At 35.9% G+C, this 23,137-nt stretch overlaps 1 protein-coding gene across 1 annotated transcript in view; it reads left to right on the forward strand.

Annotated features, from left to right (window-relative positions):
- Positions 1-23,137, forward strand: part of ARHGAP15 (Rho GTPase activating protein 15) — a 604,723-nt gene that overhangs the window by 340,214 nt on the left and 241,372 nt on the right. The window contains exon 9 of the mRNA XM_059166761.1: positions 12,327-12,449. Coding sequence (XP_059022744.1) covers positions 12,327-12,449 — 123 coding nt within the window. The remainder of the gene's footprint in view (positions 1-12,326; positions 12,450-23,137) is intronic.

Here is a 23,137-nt window from a genome sequence, read left to right on the forward strand (position 1 = left end):
AGAGGGGTGGCAATTTTAGGAATACCCTGAGAATTATGCTAAGAATTTAGGATTACCCTGCTTTCCCCAGGCATTTATATACAGTAAACTGTGAGCATCTTAAGGAGTAAAAACTAGGACTGAAGTTTCTTTGGGCCCAGGAATGCTCCTAGGACACTGCAGAAAGCACGAGATATGATCAGTCAGTACTTGTGGAAGGTATGTCGTTTAGGTTTTGTTTAATAATAATATTTTCAAACAAAAAAAAATAAATCTGGAATTCTTCCCACTCTTGGGGTATTATGAGAACTGCTCTTTGTTATGTAAAAGCATAATTTCAGTAAGAAATGTGCCCTCTTGGGAAGAAAGGAACAATGCAAATTCAAATTAATAATAAAACTGTACAATACATAGCATATGGCCAAAGTTAGCCTGAATCGCTCACTGGAGAAAACATTCTAAAGTTTGGGAAAAGTCACATCCCTGGGGTGTGTGTGTGTGTGTGTGTGTGTGTGTGTGTGTGTGTATAGTGTTGTGTGTGTTTGTGGGCAGGGCAACAATGACCCAACATCAACACTTTCTTTCCCACAACTGAAACATACGCATAATACTTAAAATAGTTTCATTCAGGGGTAGAAAGCATGAAAGTCACAGGATCATTAAACAATAGCAAAGCTCTGTTAGTCCATGATCTTTCCATATTCAAGAAGACTGTAAAATAAAAACAAGACTCTGCAAGGGATCGATATTTTCCAAAGGAATAGCCTCTTACAGTACAAGACTATCTGGCGTGCTAAGTGCCTTCACTTCTCTCTGTGTTATACTTTGCTGCTTCCTTCATTGAGAAACCTTTTTGCTGGATGTGTTACATACGATGAGCTGGGGTGTTATAATAAACAGAGAGGAAGGCTCAATAATGTATTTCAGTTAGGAAGAAGCACTTGAAAGAAATTGGTTTTGCTATACACATGATGTGAGCCAATCAATAGTGGTTTAGTCTGACAAGCACTGTCAATATCCATTGTCACAGTTCAGAAAGTCTTTAATGGATAGTTCTTCAAAACCCAATGATTTCAACACATGTTCAAAGTCTTGAAATATACTCTACCTGGCAGAAATTAATCACAGATAAACTCTTGGGGTTAAATACAAGAACTTTTTTTTTTTTTAAACCGAGAGTCAAATAGCAGTGAAAATTGTATCTATATTAATATGTATTTAATGTTATGTAAATTAATATATATTTATGCAACAGCTAAGGTTATAGTCTAATAATACCAGATACACAGTAAATTCCCAGTACATGTTGAAAAAAATAAGAAACACTGGGATGGAGGATGAGGAGGGTATTTTTCATACCACCATCTTCTGTCCACTTACTGATTATTACAATCCTGACTATAATAGAAAACATCTCTCATAACCTCATTTTTCACAATTGTTAGTGTTATTGAATGTTTATTATACACTAGATATTGTGCTGGGTGTTTTGAAAAGAATGGGGGCATTTAATTTGCACACGGTGTAGGTATTATCAGCCCCATTTACCAGATGAGAAAATCGAGACACAAAGAACTTACATTGCTTAAATAAGATCTGACCTCTGTTAAGAGACAGAGTTGAGATTCAGATTGAAAATCTAAAAACTATAGTATTCAAAAGAGAGAGAGAAGAAATAAAGGAGAGAGAAAGGAATATATTTTTTTTTTGTTACTGTTTATTTGTTTTTGGAAGAAGCAACATTAGCTGTTGGAAGGAGGTCATAGATTAGTGGCTCATATATGCTTTCTCCCTAAATACTGATCCTGAAGCTTTACCCCTATGAAGCTACCAGGAATAAAACTAGCGTACTCTGTGGTTGTACAGAGAGAAGAATGAAATTTCCTGACTTGGCTGAGAGACGTGCTACAGAGTTTATAGATGAGAATGCATGTGCTCATACTAATGTGGGCTAGGTATAAGTCTGTCTGTCTTTGAAAACAATTATGTGATGACAGGAGTCAAGAACTGGAAAATTAAGATATCTGGCTAGGTCCCTAGCCTATTTGCTTTAGAGGGAGTCCCAATCCCCACCCTGCATCTCTACTTCTCTATTTATTCTTGTCTTGCTACACACAGCCACCTGGAGCATGGAAAGTGATTCTCATATTTTCCTACAGCCCAATAGCAGAAGAGCTCAATTTGTGTTCATGGTGGTTACGGCTCTGCACAACCCAGATGCCATCTTCAGCTGCTCTGACTGGCAATCCACAGAGTATCCAGCCATCAACTCTGTTGCTGTCCTGTGATTCACTATTCTCACCAAAGGCAATTCATTTTCTCTTTTAGGTCCATAGTGAAGCACACCACCTAGAATCATTTTAGCCAGCAGTTTAAGTACAGCAGATAATTTAAGACCTTCGGCTGGAAGTATTGAAAGTACTTGACTATAGTGGGAGGCTATTGCCATCTTTTTATGTCCTTAGGACTTTGAGAGCATTGCCAAATAGATGGAGAGGCAGCCAGTGGGGCAGGTTAGGAGTTCCCATGGGCTCGAACTCAGGCAGTCCTGCATTTGATTTTGACTCTGCCACTTAGTTGCTACGTAACTCTACCTCTCTGAACCTCAGATGCCTCATCTCTAGAATGGACAACAATAAGAGAACCCATGATGCTGAATGGTTATGAGGATTTAAAAAGTTGTAACATACTTGGTACCGTTTTTGTTGGTCACGTTGCCAGTAGTCTAAGAACATCAGTCATTATTAATAACACATGTGGTATTAGGATGATCAGATTGGCTATTTAAATTGGAAATTAAGTCTGCTTTGAAAGGAATAATACTATCCATATTACAACATTTAGATTTAAGAAAATGTAAATATATATTTATTTATATGTCATATATAAAAGTTATAAATTATATATATCTTATATATATACAAATTTAACTTTTCCTACAATCTATAAATATCACCACTTCCTCTCAAATACTGATGATTTATCTTAAGATTTTTCTCCAACTACCTATGCCTGAAATATATATTTTTATGTCCTAGTTCAAATGTTTATGTTTTGAAAAATTCAGGATAGATTGCTGCATATTCTTGATCACACATAGGGCCAGGAGTTTAAAGATTAGAAAGAAAGCTTCAAAGTTGTCATATGTTACTCTCCTCTATACCCTCTAAGAATACATTTTCACAAAGGTACAAACAAATACACACGCACAATATGTAGTGGTAGCTCTCTCTATTTCTGTCTATCTGGAAAGAAGATTTAAATACCACCCACCCAATTCAAATACTGCTAAGCATGGTCTAGTATCTGAGTCAGTATGTAAAATCAGCATTGAAATTGCCCAATACTCTTAAATATGAATATCATTTCGCTCTCCAACTTGGCTTTTTTCCCCACAGAATTCTAAGTGTTAATTTCCTAGAATCTTGCCATGCTGTTACCTCTAGGATGGAATTGTCATGCCTAGAGACTCTATTGTTTTTGTTTTTGTTTTGTTTTGTATTTTTGTCTCTGATATTTGCATTCATCTGTAGGGCTCTTCTCATTTGATTTGGCTGTGGCCTGTTTTCTGTCCCCAGGAAAGAACCCATTCCTGTATTTAATACACGATCTTTTCTCATGGAAAACATATTACTACTGCATGGTGCCCTTGGTCTGGTTTAATGCCCTATGTCATTGTTTTTTTCTTTTTCTAGTCATTTCACTTTCAAAAGAAGCTACTGCCTGAGCTCAGTACCCACTTACTTTACAAATTTATCAAAGTTTTGAACAAGTGAGAAAGTTTTACTGACACTGTATTGACTCATAAGAAAACAAGAAAAATCTCTAGTCAATAGAAGATATCTTGATGATCTTAATCTCTACATCTTACACTGCATCTGATTCCATTTCAGGAAAAAAATTATCATCATTTGTCTTTATATACACTATAGGTTTTTGCAATTTAGGTCTATTTTCTCTTTCTTCATTCTTTTTTTTCCCGGACTATGTAGTATTTTCATAACCATTAAAGCAAATATCTTTTTCAACTCTTGTTCACAAAAAAAAAAAAAAAAAAAAAAAAGATAGACTTAAAATTGAAGGCAAATTGCATCTGTGGTAATATTACTCAATATTTGCACTACAGAATTGAAGTTAGCATCATCGTCATCATCAAGAAAGTTATATAATTCAAAGCTATACTAAATGCTATCAAGAGTTTAAACAAAATGCCCTGACTCACACTATAGGAATACAAAATCAACCTAGACACACTGCAGGCGTGTTATCAGCAAAATAAAAGTATTAGGCCTATACATGAAAGACAACAAAGATTTATATCATAGTTAGATGAATGTCTTAAAAGCAGAACACACGGATACATTTATTTCTGAGAAAAACAGTCATGGAATTTCCATATGGCTGAATGACAGGGACATGACAATAAACTGTCAGCTCTTTATCGACACTGAAAATGGAAAAATAGAGTTATATTTGACCACTTCAACTAGATCATTTAGTCTAAAAGTCAACGTTTTTCACTGTATAAATTCTCACTTATCTTTAAATGGGTAGATGACATAAATAAAAATCTTTGGTTAGATAGCATCCACATACCCTTCTGTTTCGAACTGATCATTTATTTTGTATTCCTACAATATCTACGTGGGAATTAAGTGGTTAAAACAAAGCACTGCTGTTAAAACGCTCTGCATTCCCTCTTCCAATTATTTCCAGATTTAATCGTGATTTGTGTTTCAAGTAAGTCACTTAAAGTTTCAATAATTTAGTTTCTCAGGCTACAAGTTGGGGGTTGAAATTATGACTTCTGTTTACATCGAGCATGTGAAAGAGGTATTAAATGACCAACAGTATATTAAGCCCAAACTCACCCTCTCTGCCCACTCTGGCACAGGGAGGTACGTGCAAAGTTTTGCAAGCTCCCAACCGCATGCTGGAGAGGGCAAAGCAGTGTATATTACAGCCTTCTGGATTAGCACAAGCCTGTATGTCCTGTAAAGGAATCAGAAGGGAGGCTGAAAAGAGGTTTTAAAAACTTGATTTCTCTTTTCAATCAATTTTGGGCAAAGATTTCTTGTTTCTATAATTTAGAAAGTGGTACAACAAGGGCAATTTCTGGTACAAAAAGGTCATAATTGGAAAATACGAGTGGAGACAATTCAGAACTTTGTTATGTAATCCATGTGATGGTTTGAGAAGTGTTTTGGAATCTGTTGGGATTAAGAGCCTGATATAACCTTATTTTGTCATTTCTTTCTTGATCTCCCTCCCTGGATACTTCGGTGTGGTAAGATGATTATAACTGCTGCCAGCTTTGCCCTGAACCTCCTCCTAGACTCGCAGTATCTGGAGCTCTCTGCACCTAACACAACTCTCTATCTACACCCAAGGTCGATCCCTACGTAAAACCTTACCCAAAACGTGACAAGTAGCTTCGAAAGTTGTTTGTAATAGCATTTCCTTTAGCAACATTTCTGAAACGTTAGCTCTCCAGTATTTCCAAATTAAAAAAAAAAAAATAATAATAATAGTAACAGCATGTAAGTGTAACATGGGAATACCGCAAAAACAGCAGTTTGGCAGGAAAGTGGGCTATTTCAAAACAAGGTCCCCAGCAAGAAAAATTCTGGCAGATGCACAATTCTGGATCATATTATCCAAACTGTTGGATTCTGGAAAAATTTGAGGGTTTTCTTTTGTGGTTCTCATCCCTTAATAGGATGGTAGTGAATGTTCATCATCCAAAGTGTGTTCATTCCCCCTCCCATTACTAAAGTTGAAAAATAAATATACAAAGGACACTCATTACGATAAGTTTTCCCATCCTAGAGCCGGTTTTAATGCCACAATGGCTGTGTGGAGTGTAAAACTTGTGTTATGCTAATGCCTATTCTCATACGCATTATTTATTGAAGATCATCTTTAAAAGTCCTCAATCCTTGGGGTGAGCATAGCATAACATATAGAGAAGTTGAATCACTATGTTACACACCTGAACCGAATGTAAAATTGTGTGTCTACTGCACTCAAAACAAAACAAAACAAACCAAACCCCAAAAAGCCCTCAATTCTAACTATTCTTTGGTGTGAGCAACTTTAAGGAAAGCAATTAAATCTCTCAATGGGTTAAGAATGGTACTCAAAGCTAATGCCTTTGGCCTGCATGTTGAGACTTAAATTGTATATTTTTATTGAAAATTCTTAGGCTTTCAAAAATATTCTGTTTGGGCTTGAAAGAAAAGATCACCCATCAATGGGAAAAAGAGAGGAAAGCATAAAGGAAATAAAAGCAAATTCTAGAATACCCGGAAAGCTAATCCAATTCAGGTTAACGTTTTGTGCAGATAAAAATATGTAGAATTAAGAGTGATTCCTCTGTAAATCAGATTAAATGCTTTAGCATTTAAACCTGGATTGCTTTAGTCTCTTTTCATTTTTGAATAAAAAGTTTAAATGGGAATGGGAAAAAACTGCTCATTGACTTAACATAAATCTTTAAATTACAGTAAACTTCACCCTCAAAAAGTAGTTGAATCTCTGAGGAAATAGAAAAGGCTGAATTCTATTTTTCATAAATGATGGATTATTGTACCACACTGTGTATTTTCCAGTAAAGTGTCCTTTTATTTGCACTGTGTGATTACAAGTTTCTAAAAGTATGTGTGGGGTCACTTGGGTGCTGTGGGAAAATGGAAGGAACACTGTTCTGTTAAAATCAGTAGTGAAATCAGAAGCAAACTATGTCCTGATTATCATAGGCATGTGTTTAAATTTTGCCTTCCTTAATTGGTGATGTTGTATTTACTTAAAATGAACAATTTGGCAAGTTTTTCTCCCTTGACAACAGAAAAGCGTAAACTGTTTTATAAGTTTGGCTGTTAAAATCAGATTTGTAAACCACAATATTCAAAGACTTTTACTGCTGTTTACAGGGACCCCATGATGGACTTTACTTTATAAACATGTGCTTTTTACATTTTTAGTTCGTATTTATAGCGCTTTCAAGTTACTTGCTTAATAAAAAGTATGCTGTATATTGTAGTCATCTATTGCCTTGAACTTTTTCTGCGTTACTCTTCTCAGAACAAAATGAGTGGAATGAATGATGGTAAAGGGCTTGTAATTTGACTTGTCATCTGAGGATGATTATTTATAGCATCAGGAAATAGAAGTGGACACTCTAGTCTGTCTCCAGGAAAGTCATCAGTACAGGCAACTTTGGAGAGTTGGACCGTGTTAAAAACAACGTGATCACACCCAAGACCCTGCTACTTTCTCAGTGTTTGTGAGAAGGAAATAAGACAAAGCATTTAAAAATATTCATGTTCTTTGAAAAAGCAATGTACCTTACATATGTCTCACATGTAGAGCTAGAGGGTGGTATTGAAAACAGTATATGTTTTATATTTTATATATAAAATATTTTGTATCTATATTGTAAGTGTTTTATAGATATTTTATATAGAACATTATAAAGGTAAATATATAAAATATATAAACATATAATATAAATATTTATACAATTATGTAAATATGTCCATTAAATATGTTTCTGTATATTTAATATACATTTATTCATATGTTTGAATATATATTTTATAGATGTAAATTATATAAATATATAATAATATACAAAATATAAAAATATATTTTATGTTTATATATAATATATTTTTATATTTTAAATACTTTTATATATTTTAAATTATACATTATATAAAAATATTATATATTTGTACATATATATACATATATATGTGTGTGTGTGTATATATATATATGTATATATATATAAAATTAATACTATCACCAGAGTACCTAAGGGATTCTGAAAGATATAACTCACTATATAATTATTTTCATAATCTTGCATTTATACTCTATGTACTTTCTAATCACATCATTTTAACTAGTTCTAAAAAGGCAGTAAAAAATGCCTCCTTTGATTCTGTATTTCTTGGCATTCTGTCATGGAAAGTGACAAGATTTTGAGGTGAGACTAGAAATAGAAAATATTACTATTGGTAATCTGTGAAAATTTAGATTGATTGGGCCATATTATTTCAAAAGGAGACTTAAGGCCAAAATTACCCTGAGAAAGATTTTTTTTTCTCTGAAGGATGTTAAGTGTTTGTTTCTTCAGTCTCCAATTCTAGAACCCAGACCGTGGGTGGGGCTTTGATAGAGCTATCATTTGAAACAGATGATATACGACTAGTGGTCACTGTAGTGACTAGACTCGATAGAAATTGATAGGATATGATAGCATATTCATAGTATATGTGCAGTATATTAAGATGCTTAGAATGACTCTTTCAATCATACAATTTTGAATCAGTTAATGCCTGATATTCAAGGTCCTATAAAAGCGTTTGTTGCTTGCATGGGTTCTAATGGCACTTGCTGTTTTCCCAAAATGACCTGAAGTCAGTTCCTTTTCTAAGATTCCTAAGTCTTGTACTTCACACCATGCTGTATTATAATTACATAAACCATATGCATTTTTATCCACAACAATTGAATCCAGCACTGCAATGTATATACTAGGTAGTCAATTTGTGTTTATTTTTTCATCATCTAATATCACTGTCCAGAAATATAATGTGAGATACATGTGTCATTTAAAATCTTCTGGCAGCCACATTTTAAAAAGCAAAAAGAAATATGCTCTAATAATATATTAATTTTAATAATATATTCATTTACCAACAATACCCAAAACATTATTATTTCAATCTATAGCACAGCTTGCATTTCAACTACCCAAGGGTTGCAGGTAACTGACTGGTGGCTACCATGTTGGACAGCACAGGTCTAAAACAGTGTTGCTTCATTTTTTTTTTTTAAGATTTTATTTATTTATTTGACAGAGAGAGAGATCGCAAGTAGGCAGAGAGGCAGGCAGAGAGAGAGAGGGAAGCAGGCTCCCTGCAGAGCAGAGAGCCCAATGCAGGGCTCAATCCCAGGACCCTGAGATCATGACCTGAGCCGAAGGCAGAGGCTTTTACCCACTGAGCCACCTAGGCGCCCCCAGAGCTGCTTGATTTTGACTTCAGATACACATGGAAAATATTTGTACAGCCCCCCAGAGTGAATGAGCAGGACTACTCATAGCCAACCAGAGCTGCTCCTGGGGCTCAGGCTGCGTTGTTTCTACTCAATTACCCTGAGTATGGAAGGATATCGGTAACTCTAATCCTATGGAACTGGTATGCCAGGAACAACAGCTGGCAATCTCTGGTCTACAGCAGTGGCTCCCAGCCTCTTCAAGTGACAGACCCATTGACCCTCCTCCCATGATAGTGGTTGTACTTTTACAACCAATTCCTTTAACAAATAGATAGCAGTTAAATATAGAGGTAGATGATAGGTCAGATATATATGTTATATATAATATATAAATATAACGTGTAAATATATATACTGTCTGTTATTTACTATATACTATATATACTCACATACTATATATACTATACTGTTTATACTATATATATTATAGCAGATAAATATCAGATAGATCATCAATCAGATATGTATGTTTTATATATAAATGCAATATAAATATATATACTATTTACTCTATATACCCACTATATATACATATACATACACTGTTTGTAAAGAGATATATTATTAAAATAATACTTTTCTTTCCTTTTTTTTATTCTTTTCACAGTTTCTTCACATTTTCTCAGTGTATGAGTAGACCTTCCACAACCAGTAAATGAGAACTTAAACAGATCCTGTAACTTTTCCCTTCAGTTTAAGGCAGTGATTTTCAACAGGGAGATCTTCCCCCCGCCCACCCCCCAAGAAGACATTTGGCAATGTCTAGAGACATTTTTGATTGTCACAATGAGGAGGGGGTCCTACTGGCCTATTGCGAGCACAAGCCTGAAAGGCGTCTCAACATCTTACTTGTCCTGTACAAGAATTGCCTGGCTTAAAATGTCAATAGTACCAGGATTTAGAACCCCACTTTAAGGTAATAGAAAATATTATGGTCCAGTTAACTGGCAAGTATTATCTCGATTCAGTATTTAATAGTGTCTAATCCCTTATGATAAACAAAACTCTGAACTTAATTTAAAACTAACTCCAAGGTGCCTATGTGGCTAAGTCTGTTAAGTGTCTGCCTTCAGCTCAGGTCATGATCCCAGCATCGTGGTTTAGAGCCCAACATTGTGCTCCTGCTCTGCAGGGAGCCTGCTTCATCCCCTCCTCTCCACTCATGCTCTCTCTCTCACTGTCTCTCTCTCTCTCTCTCAAATAAATAAATTAATTAATTAAAGCTCTACTCTTCACCTAGCTGGGAGGAAGGCAAGATATTTTCCTCTTCTGTCCTTCACTTCTCACTTTACTCCAAATCCCCATCTTGCTAACATGTTTGCACTTACTTTGTGGTCAAAGCTAGGGACAGAAGAAGGTTTCTCACGATCTGGGCCAGGTAGACTTTTATAGCAAACGCTCTCCTATAAGCATTTCTGTGGGTTCCTTGGAGACCCCACAAGGAACATTTGAGTTCAAGTCCTCTAATTCAGGCAATTTATTTTTTTCCAGTTGCACCTCTCTCCTGTCTTTCTCTTTTTTTTTCTTCTGAGATCCTCAGGAGCAGTTAGGATGGCTCATGTCCAGCTATCATACAATGATAACCTAGCAAATGTTTCCTACCCAATAGCTATTTTTAAAAAACAGTTGATTAAAGCCATTCTACTTTCAATGAGTAACTGAACTTCTGATATTTTTTTTCGCTTTTCATTCTTTCACCTATACTCCAATAAATTACAATACCAGATAAAAATCTCATTAGACTGTTCCCATATTCAAACTTGACCATGGACAAGTTACTTAAACTCTTTGTCTCAGCTTCTTCATCTCTAGAATTTCTTACATACTTAGAAATATCATTGTGAGAATTGATTCAACAAATATTGAGTGAACATTTACATTTGCATGCTAAACAATGTTTGAGGTATTGGAGACACATTAGTGAACATTTACAAAAGTTTATAAATCCCTGGTGGTCCAGTGGTTAGCGCTTGGTACTCTCAAAAGCTTACAAAAATCCCTGCCCACATGGACCTTACACTGCAGTAGAATTAAGTTAAATCATGTTAAATGCTTAGGAAAGTATCAAGCATGTAGTAGGGTCTTAATAAAATTTACAGGCACTATTATTAACCTAATTGAATGATTGATTTATCCTAAAATATGATTTGAGAGGAAAAGGGCCTCTAAGAACCTAAGAAAGTGCCCCCAATCCTCCCAGTATGTCAGCAATTGGGTTAAGATAGGGAAGGGCCCAGTCAAGATCTATTCTCTTACGGAGACAATGAATTCTTATCAATTATGAATAATAAGATACTTTGAATGTATTTAGACTTTGTACTTATGAAGGTCCAGACCTTAAGTGTTATGTTCATCCTGAAATTCACAGTCTTTAGCGTGGGGCCTGATGATCAGTAAACATTCAGCTAATATAGAAATTTGACATACACCTATCTTTGAAGATAGAGCTTAGGATAGAAAGCTGAGAGTGGGGGACCAAAGAAGACGTGGAAAAAGTCTGACGCAAATTTGTTTCAGAATTTTACCTAGAACTGGTGGTGATTTCACATCAATTAAAAAAAAATTAAAAAATATCCACTTCAGGGGCGCCTGGGTGGCTCAGTGGGTTAAGTCACTGCCTTCGGCTCAGGTCATGATCTCGGGGTCCTGGGATCGAGCCCCGCATCGGTCTCTCTGCTCAGCGGGGAGCCTGCTTCCCTCTCTCTCTCTCTGCTTGCCTCTCCATCTACTTGTGATTTCTCTCTGTCAAATAAATAAATAAAATCTTTAAAATGCAAAAAAAAAAATATATCCACTTCAGAAAAAGAAATCACCTTGAGTTAACATAAAAAAGAAGATTGACAAAATTATTTGGACTTGTACGATGTTTGAAAATGCCTGAATTACCCACAGGCTGTATAGAATCATGATTAACTGAAATGAACAATTCTAAGAGTTTTTTCCTTTATTTTGATGAATTTTCTTTGGCCCTTATTCTGTATGTAGACACAGATAAGTGGAATTACGCAGATAAAGGTTAGCATGTTAAATGTGAGCAAGTGAAAGTGAAAATAAATTGTGAATGGATGGAACTAACCACATTCTCATTGCACATTCATGTGGCAATAGAGCTAATAACTTCATACAGGCAAATTTTTACTCATGAGCTGTGTCTAAACAGAAGAGCTTGAGTTGTTAATTCCAGCAGTTCCATAACTACTGCTTTCTATTCATATTTGAATAAAGTAATAATAATAAAGGAGAAATTCACCAAAAGCTTTTTTTTTTTTTATCTCCAGTGTTCAGACTGCATCATAGTGCTTCCGATACAAGCGACAAAAACCGAGTTAAAAGCAGATTAAAGAAGTTTATCACCCGAAGACCTTCGCTGAAAACGCTGCAAGAAAAGGGACTTATTAAAGGTATAGGACATTTTATACTTTTACTGTAACAGTGATAAATGAATATGCCTCTGTGTCCATAGCTATTCAGCTCTAAAGAAATATTAGGATATTTTATTCTTTTTAGGTTGTTTATTGAATGTTCTGCTCCACAGCAAAGGAAAAACAAAACAAAACTGTTGTCTGGAAAACTAATCCTGAGAAAGTAAAGGTTGCTGCACAGTGTCATTGAAAACAATACCTCAGTTTTGCTCTCAGTGGAGCTGGGCTCCGCACCAAGAGGCAGAGGAAGGTATCCTGGTGGCCCATTAGAATGAACGCATGTTACCATGTGCCTGGACAATCCAGGTGCAAATCTATTGTTCCAGCATGCTTAATGACAACAGGCCTTTTCACTCTCAGATGTGTCCTGATTTGGATTAAAAGTTACCTGATCACCCTACTCACAGTCTGAAGTGAGTGCTAAGAAGGTCTAAGACAACCTTGAGTCATGAAAATGTATGGATTTGGGAGCTGGGGAACTAAAAGCTCAATCTAAATGGAAATAAGTAGGTATTTTGCAAATGTATCTGTTATAAAGAACAAAATATTCTAGACTACCCTAGCCGCCACAATAGAAAAACATAGACTCTGACACTAACCTAATCAGAACTCAGACCTTGGTGCTACCAATCACTCACATTGACATTGAACAAGCCGTGATCTCTCTGAAGATCAGATATCTCATCTGCTAAATGGGGATACTTATACCCACCACTGAGAGGGCCATTGAGAGAAATACACGAGTTAATCCATGTAAAGCATTTAATAGAGTTTCTGGAACATAAGTATTCAATAAATGTTCTCTGCTCTTAATGCTATTATTATTAGCTACTATTGTTACTCTTGTGGTGCCAAGGAGATGAGAAAGAATGAATGAATACATAGAACCAGTGGTAAAGTAGATTTCTATAACTGGAAATCACTTAAAAATTATAAAGGTAAAATGTATTATTTTCCTAACAAGAAACCATATGCATCGAGTCCATTATTTCCCCTGTTTTTTAAATTTTCTAACTGATGGGTATATTTTGAAGATTGAATACAAGAAGAAATTTGAAAATTGAATACAAAAAGAAATTTGAAAATGGGCTAAAATACCCTTCTAAAATAAATTCTGAGAACAAAATTGAAAGATTGATCCTTATGGGAGTCAAAAGGTGATTCAATACCCGATCATGTCTCAGGAACAGGGCAGAACAGATCTTAATATTTTCAGCAATACGTAGCATGAGAATTATTTAGCTAGGTTACAATAACTGTCTCTCCTATCCATTTCAGTCAATTTTTAAACAGGGGAATTTATCACAAGAATCATCTGGCATTTTGAACCAATTGTGGAAGAAGAAATTTTATGAAGCATGAACATACATATCACTAATAGGGTGGAAAATTCTTAGAATGGAAGCATTTGGGGGTAAAACAAGCAACCAGCTTTGAATCAGACTTTTACTCCAAAGATCTCCTTTTCAGAGTCACTTGGATCTCTAGAGATCCAACTTCATATAAGAAGATACCAGTATCTTCAGTTCTGTCTGAGAACACACCCCATTGGTTATCATTTCCTTTGAGAGGATTCTGTTGCAAGTTATCTGCCACTTCGGAAAAAAAAAACAAAAACAGAAAACCAACTTAGTAGCCCAAACAATTGCAAGTTGACATAAAGTCCACCTTTTTCATGAATGTAGCAAAATGAAAAGGTTTTGAATTCAGTAGCAGGGTCTGGGCCCAGTCAAAATGCAGAAGAATTCACCACAGCAGTGCTAAAGCACTGGTCTGAGAGGGACTGGAGGCCACATGGAGTTTTCATACTGACGTCATGGAACCACTGAACACACTCTGATGTGTACATTTCCTATCTTAGAGCTCCATTAAATTTCCACCATAGCTGACCAATGAGTCAGTATTCATTAGGAGGGTTATGGAAAATCTATGTGAAATTCTGATTTGATAAGCTTCCATTGTTGTCTTCAGTGGAATTTTCTTCCAAATACAGATCAAGTTATGCAAATATAATCACTTCTTGAGCTTGTTTCAGTTTTAACTGCGAATTTTTAAAAAGCGTTTACTGACATTTTTTTCTCTAGACTGAGTAAAAAGCATTAAACCGATTTTTAAAAATACAGGCCCAGTCCAATTTAGTACTTTAAGTCTTTTTGTCATAGCGTATTTAACACAAACACTTAGAAAAAGCAATGAAATCGGTGTTTTTGATCAGTTATAAAAAATTATAAAAAGTCAATGAATGTTTAATGGTTAAATGGTCTCTCCAAGTAAAATGCCTTCATTCTTTCAAGGAGAAGACTTACTCAGAAAGAGAGGTAACGGCCTTTAAAATTGTCCTCAGTGTACCTGCTCATGAGAATACATATCAAATTCTTTCAGCTCTCTTATCTGTTAGATCTAGAATGAAGTCCTTCACAACAAGGTTTCAGAAAGCTAGTGACAGTTTGGGTCTTAAAAGTGTGCTTCCTGACACCTGGGAGGACTCTGCAGGGCTGTCCCCCGCTTTGAAAGGGTTTCTTACTTCTTGATGTAATGTTACCAACAGGTTGAGAGGCCTGAACTTTGAATTCAGCCAACCTGTATCGAGCAGCAGCAAAGGAGCAAGAAGGGTTGTGCCTTCTTGACTTCATAATGCCAGCAGAACAATATCCACAAAGCACTTTATGTGAAAAGAGAATTGTCCCGATATCACACAGTCTGAACTCAGACACAAACTCTTTATTATCTATGTTTCGCATTCATGGAGACCTGGCCAATATGTGATTTCATTGGGTGGGATCTAGATCTGGAAACAGTCCCTTGATGGGGCTGCATTTTCTACTTTCTTTAATACGACTAATGAGAAGGGTACATTATAATGTCAAAAAAGGGCAAGCCAATAATTATGGATGATCCCCAATGGAAAGAAATCTTATTAGCTCGGGTGAGTGTAGCCTTCATTGCACCATGGCAGGGGTGGCTTCTGAAAAGCCTTCCATTTCTCCAATGGAGAAATTTCACATTTGCCAAGGGAGTGGCAAGTACCTTTTAAATGTGAGTTTTTGCATTGAGCATCTCATCAGAAATAAAACTCAAATCAGTTGAATATGTAAATGGTAGGCAAGAAGGTACATTTTAGGGTGGTAAGTGTGTTTGAGTATATTTTCTGCTTGGTTTTGGACATGAAGTAATAGCTCTCTATAAAGTGTCAGCCAAACTACCTTATATAATCTTTCGAATAGCATCATTGACATCCAAGAATAGAAAACACTTGGCAATGCAATTTCTAAAAAGGATAATAATTGTTTGTTTGTTTGTTTGTTTGTTTTTGGAGCAACTAGTATTTCATTATGTCAAAATGATAGAATTAGAGAGGACTGTGTTTAGATGGTAGTTTCTTTCATCTTCCTTTATGTGGATAAAACCATAATGGTGTTATTAGTAGAAAATGAAAGTAATGTTTTATTGCTTTATTTTGCAATCGATATTATGAAGCAAACAACCTCTTTAAAGATTCAATAGTATGGCTGCAAGTTGTATGATGAAAAGCAGGCTTTCCTGCCTCATCCCAGTTGGTGCTCCTTCTGGGGCACCACTTGGCACTATTGCTATTTGTAGTTCTGGTCGTTGACTCCATAACTTCTGTTACTGTTATTTGGAGTAGAGGTCAGTTGGTTTTTGTCAATATATACCTTATCTTTAAAATCATAATGTCTTGACTTATCAAGCTTAGATGTTATCTCAGATTTCTTTTACAATAGACATGAATTTGACTCATCTACCTGGCACTGTTCCTCCCCAAATACTCACAATCAAGTAGACCAGATCTTGATCTTTTCAGTGGCTTTTTCTGGAACATCCAATATACTTAAATCTGTACTTATTTTTCTGTTAACCATGGAAAGCTAAAACTTAGGGTCTCCATTGACGAGACAAGAAAGACAGGATGTTTAGTGTCTTTTCCCCTCTCATCTCCTCTGTCTTTGCTATTGTAATTCTTACTTCTCAATGTGTTAATTTGAATCTCCCTGAGGGCTAGTGATGATGAACATTTTTTCATGTGTCTGATAGCCATTTGTATGTCTTGATTGGAGAAGTGTCTGTTCATATCTTCTGCCCATTTTTTGATATGATTTCCTGTTTCATGTGTGTTGAGTTTGAGGAGTTCATTATAGATCCTGGATATCAACCTTTTGTCTGTACTGTCATTTGCCAATATCTTCTCCCATTCCGTGGGTTGCCTCTGTTTTTTTGACTGTTTCCTTTGCTGTGCAGAAGCTTTTGATTTTGATGAAGTCCCAAAAGTTTATTTTCGCTTTTGTTTCCTTTGCCTTTGGAGACATATCTTAAAAGAAGTTGCTGTGGCTGATATCGAAGAGATCACTGCCTATGTTCTCCTCTAGGATTCTGATGGATTCCTGTCTCACGTTGAGGTCTTTTATCCATTTTGAGTTTATCTTTGTGTACGGTGTAAGAGAATGGTCGAGTTTCATTCTTCTACATATAGCTGTCCAGTTTTCCCAGCACCATTTATTGAAAAGACTGTCTTTTTTCCACTGTATATTTTTTCCTGTTTTGTCAAAGATTAATCGACCATGAGTTGAGGGTCCATATCTGGGCTCTCTACTCTGTTCCACTGGTCTATGTGTCTGTTTTTATGCCAGTACCATGCTGTCTTGGTGATCACAGCCATTATAAAAACTCATTATTTTACAGATTTCTATAATTATGATTAATTTATAGATTGATCCTAAAAGTTAAAAACCAAAAACCGGTATTCGTGCAATTACAGTTATATAAGGTTGCTTACTGCAGCTCCAAGTACCAGACTTCATTCTCTCTTCTTATAATATCATGACCTCTGTGATCTATAAAGAGAAATACCCCTTGATCGTGATGAAAAAGACTCTCTTTTCTTTTACATTTGAAAGTTGCATTGGATATTTATGCTGCTTCACCCTCACAATCATGCCCTCCATTTGCCCCCCACATTCTGGATCTAAATGTGAAGAAAAATAGGCACCGAATTTACTTTATATTGATCATGTAAATATTATGGAATTGCTAACCAAGTCATGTGCTAGATTTGGACTGACATATCCATGGGTTCAATGTTATGACTTAATGGGCTACGCAAATTATAATGTTCTTATTTTTTAAGTTTTTATTTTAATTCCAATTAGTTGACATGCAGTGTTATATTAGTTTCAGGTGTACAATATAGAAATTCAGCCTCTCCATACGTCACCTGGTCCTCTTCACAAGTGCCCTCCTTAATCTCCATTGCCTATTTCACCCATCCCTCCAACCCCACTCCTCTGATAACCATCAGTTTGTTCTCTATAGGTAAGAATGTATTTCTAGGTTTGTCTCTCTCTCTCTCTTTTTATAATATTCTTTTTTTTTAAAGCTTATGCTTCATCACTTCCTTAAATCAAGCCATTTTTTAGTTTGATCCATTTTTTTGTGTTGACTGTCTCATACAGGTATTTTCCCCCCAGAGTTTCATTTTTTCCTTGCATCTGGGCCTTTATGTCATCAGGGACGTCAATCTTCTCAGTGAAACAGTCTATGTATTCTATTCTGTGACTCCTTGCTTTTGATTGAGTTTATTTGAAAGTATAGCAGCTTTAGAATTTTACTAAGTTATGTTTAAAGCTGGATTCTGCCTTTTACCAGCTCTATAACTTAATACTGGGTCACTGACTTTTTCATCTACAAAATTTATACTGTAAAATTTAAATAAGATGAAATATGGAAGAATTTTACACAGTGCCCAGCTTATCTTAATTATTTGGCAGTTTTCTTCCTTCCATCTTTTTTTCGTTTCACCTTCCATTTCTTCCCCTTTTTCTCTCTTCTTTCCTTTTTTACTTGGGTTAATGATCAAGATGGCCCTGGGAAACTATTTTCTCAAGTATTCCTTTAAAATTTGAAAAACCAATCCTGGAAAGTGTCATGGAAAGGCAGTAGTAACTTGCTTACTTCAAGGCAAGTGCATAGATAATTTATGGTTGGCTCATATTTATCTTTTTGGTAATTTTCATCATGGTACTCTTTATACATAAATGGGCATGAGCTAATTTTCTTTTCTAGCTACACCCACTTACACAGTGTCATCTAATTGCTGGAACATTTAAGTAATTACCCACACAGACACAACTAATTGTTTAAGGTTTCCATCACATGAGAAAATAATGTCTTTGAAATTATAGTACTTTTATAAAATATGTCAATTATATTGAGAAGTAAAGAAAGATTTGCCATTCAAATTGCAGATACAAGTTATCAACCCTAAACTTTCAACAGTCATCTTTATGAATGGCAAAATCATTGAGTTCAGAGAAAAGTATTTTTAAAATGATTTGTCAGAACCAATTTGTGACAGAGTAAGCTACCTGCCACATTGTTAATTTAAGCAAAATATTTATGAGCAACACCACAATATGCCTTTGGGTAGAGATACACTCTAATTTTGCCACTTTATCAGTGTTAGTCTGAGAATAATTGTATTTGAATTTATATACAGGGGCATGGGTCTATCATTGCTTGGGCCTGAAATATTCCCACAACTTCCACAATATGCACTAATGTGCTTAAAAATATCTTGTAAATCTTCTTTTCTTTAAACTTCTTTACGGTTCATAATTGAACTGTGATCCTTACGTGTGAGCTATGTCATGATTTAATATTAACCAAAATTAATAGCCAACCTTAAGCTTCTTTATCTTGGCCTACAAGCTTCCTGGTTCCTTTGCATTTACAGTTCCCAGGCAGTTTCTGTTATTTAAAGGCTCTTGGGAGCAAATGTGTTGGTAATAGAGTACCACATAGCTATCTTTTGTTCAATAATAAAATACAGGTCACCATGAGAGATGGCAAATGTTGAGAAAAAAGTGCACCTGCCTAGCAGGTTAAGCCCATGTCTTTTAAAAGCTCGTTATTCAGGGAGGAAATGATCCAGGTCTTATGGGATATTAAAAGCAGAATAACTTTGGAGCAACAAGAGAAAAATGAGGTCCAGAAATGGGAGTGAATTAGGTAAGGGGAAAAAGAATGAGCCAGACTAATAAGTTGGTTTCTCTGTGGTTCAAGAACTTCCTTTCTTATGGAGAGAAACCTTTTACACAGGCATTAGTTAGAATATAATATTTAAGATGATGACTTACATATAACTGAAAAAGTTACATATAACCAAAAGATGGTTTTATCAACAATTTCCTGATATAGCATACTATTTTGGGGGTATTTGTGTATCATAATAATGCCAATGATAATAACAATAATAATAATTGTAATAATAATATAATAATGATTCTTCTTTTTCCTTTCTTTAAATTACATTTCTTTCCCTTTCAGTCAAGCCCTCAAAATCTTTCCCATTTTTTTAAGTAAGAGAAAATGCCAGATAGTATCAGGCTTCAGCCCTAAAACTGACTGGATGCCTAATAATAGCCCTGCTAAGTGCTGGGAATATAAAATGAATATGACCCAATTGATTCAAAACCAGCATTTTGGCATTTTGTTTTTAGCCAGTGGTCTCTGAAATCCATATTAATTCTTGCTATGGCAGTAGATATTGGTTTCATTTATTCCGTGGACTATCTATCCTTAAAATATTGCCCAGAGTTTTGGCATACCTTATAAGGTTGGTCTAATCCTGGTGCCAGTTTGAAATATTGCCTTTAAACCTTCCATTTTGAGGACTGACACATTTCCATAAAATAAGAAGAAATAGAGCATGAGGACCAACAAGGAACCAGTAAATACAGATGGCTTTTCTTTCATAAGAAAGGGAATCTATATCATGTTTTGGGCATACTCTGTGTTTTAACTCAAAGTGTGTGTGTGTGTGTGTTTGTGTGTGTGTGTGTGTGTGTGTGTGTGTGTGTGTATAGATTATAAAAAAGGGTACAAAATCTCCCCCCTTTCATCCCTGACAGTGCACCAGCCAAAGTTTATGTGTTCTTGGAAGCATATCCTCAAGTTGTTGCAGATGACCAAAAGTCAAGCTAATGTGCTATTTCCTTCTTGTGTCAGGAGGCCGCTGCCCTCTGGAGAGGGGGTCTGTGACCATTTCAGTCCTCTAATCATATCTTAAATCTTCCCTCCATGAAACCACATGAGAGAAGAAAGAGATGTGGGGTAGCAGTGTTCACAAGAATCCCCCTTTTTAAAGGTTAGCATTTATTATTGATATCCTGCTGTTCTCCAGCAGGTGCTCTCATACCCCAGAGTTCCCTCATGACTCCTTAAACCCAGCTTCACAGGTGGTGGAAGATTCTTCAGCTTAGCTCCTGTTAGCTTTGTAGGGCCTCCATAGGCCCTACAAACTATATCCAAAGCCAGTGCTGGTTATTCACTTTCTCCTTTGTAGTTTTTATAATTCTCCTGCTCACACAAAGTACTAGCTGGTGATTTCATTTTGTGTTGAAGTAGATAATTGAGGGAGAGGAAAACAGAATTTCATCGTGACCTAAACACTGATACTTTGAACAAATGTATGAATAAATGCTTCACGGACAGTGAGATGAATTGAATTTTCCGTGGTGCTTGAGAAAAGAGGTCCCAGCCCTTTCTCACTCATGGTACTATTGGGATTTGAGTCCACACTATGGGCTCGTTGAATGTGTCTCTAAGGATAGAATCTATCAGATCTCTCACAACCAATATCTCCTCATCGGGATCCACATTCAGCAGATGTGTGAACTGTTACAAGCCCAGGAAATATTAATATCAACAATTCATTTTGACATATCCTAAGATTAAGATACTGCTCTTTTATTTCCTTTAGTATCACTGACAGTTCCATCTGCAAATCTTTCCCCTCATATTCATGTCTATTATAAATCAACAAGAGAAAGAAGAAAAAATTCTCAAGAGAAAGAAGAAAAAAAGAACTGTGTCACGTTATTGGGGTGGTGGTGGCAAATTTTGTTCCATATGAAACGATCCCTTTTGAGTTGTTAGTCTACCTGAGTAGCAACAATAGAGCGTAACTGTTCTCCCTGTAAAGTTTAGTCATCAGGAAAGTAACTCGGTATTGCAGAAGTGCTAGTCCAGCATTTTCTATTTTCCTTTGTGGGAAGGAGACAAGAGACCATATCTGAATTTGGATCATCGTAATTGGTGGTCTGTCAGTGTTAGTCAAATTGCACTATGGAGAGGTATGTCTCCCAACTTTTCTTTGAAATTGACTGTATTGCTGTAAGTATGTTTTATCAAAGCATTTTCTGGGGCAACAGATCTGAAAACATAAGCTTTATGTAGCATTGTTCCTCCTTAGATATTTCCCTTTAATATGTCCTTTCTTTTTGAAGATAAAATAAAAGTACATAGAAAGAGTTCTGGGAATAGGCCGCTATATGTCGTAAACACCCTTCACTCCCCCTCGCCCAAGGCCCCCAGCCCCAGAAATTTGGAAATGATTTGATTGAAGCGATGACTGCCTTGATCATGTTTGAATACTCCTCCTTCATTGTCTTCTTCTCTCTATGGGAGGCAACAGCCCTGTCATGGAGTCACTCCTGGGACAGAAAGAGGTATTTCAAGCAACCATATTTTCCAAACACAAAATTGAGACACATGGCCTGACAATGACATAATATTTGAAGTAGGGACTGTGTGCAAAGATCCAGAACATATGGTTGAAACAGTTTTCTTATAAAAAGCAACTATTAAGACACGCTCTAGATTCTTATTCACAAAAGGCACATTCTTCCATCGTGTTTTTTCTCATTTAGAAATATTACCCACAAATCAGAAGACTGACTGGTTTGCCCTCAAACATGTTGCTTTGCCAGTGCGAGGAGCTCCCTGTTGACTGGAAAGTTAAATACACAGCCATCGAGGAAGCAATGCAAACCAGACTGCCAAACATATTATGAATATGTTGCTCTTCTTTAAAATGCTAGTTGGTTTTTCATACTGGAGTATTGACTAACTGTCTGTGTTTGATGTATGGTTTACCAGCCTGATGTCGACTTATGGTTAGAGCTTAACTTGTTAGTTCTGCTTTTGCAGCCAATTCAGAATAACTACAGATGCCTCGAGATATTAAAATTGACTGCTCAAATGGACTCAGTGTGGGAGTTTCATTGGTTTTAAATTGATAACAGCTGAAAGAGTGAATGATTATAGTGTACATGGGCATAGGACACAGCTCTTTCATAGAACTCTTATGAACAAACTCCCTTAGTGTGGGAATTTTTTCTTTCTTTTTATATCATAGTTATTTCTAAGCAACCTTGGGTTAAATTTTAAAATTGCACAGGCGTATGCAGAAGCCTTCTGAAGAAATAATTCCTGAGAAACAGACAAATTTTGATGACGTGGGTTTCTATTCTGGAGGGAACATTTAAAGTTAAGTAGCATTCCATAAGGTGGTAATTGTGTCTATTTCCCAGGCATCGGAGTTAAATAAGCTGTAGGGGAAGCATAAACTGTCATAATAGAAGGGTTGGAGTGTTGTGTACATCTCTTTCTTCAACTCACACAAACCGGAGCTCCAAAGTGCCTTATCACCGATAAGTCAAACAAAGCCTCTGCTTTGCTTTCTTATTCTCCCAGGAACAGTTATTATTGTTTTCATTATTTAAAAAGATGATCTGAACACTTTCTTCTCACACCGGAAAAAAAGAACACAAAAGAGAAATGAGGAAACTTTTCTCCCCTCCTCAAATCAG

The sequence above is a fragment of the Mustela lutreola genome, chromosome 3 (genome assembly GCF_030435805.1).
Source record: "Mustela lutreola isolate mMusLut2 chromosome 3, mMusLut2.pri, whole genome shotgun sequence".
Classification (NCBI taxonomy): domain Eukaryota; kingdom Metazoa; phylum Chordata; class Mammalia; order Carnivora; family Mustelidae; genus Mustela; species Mustela lutreola.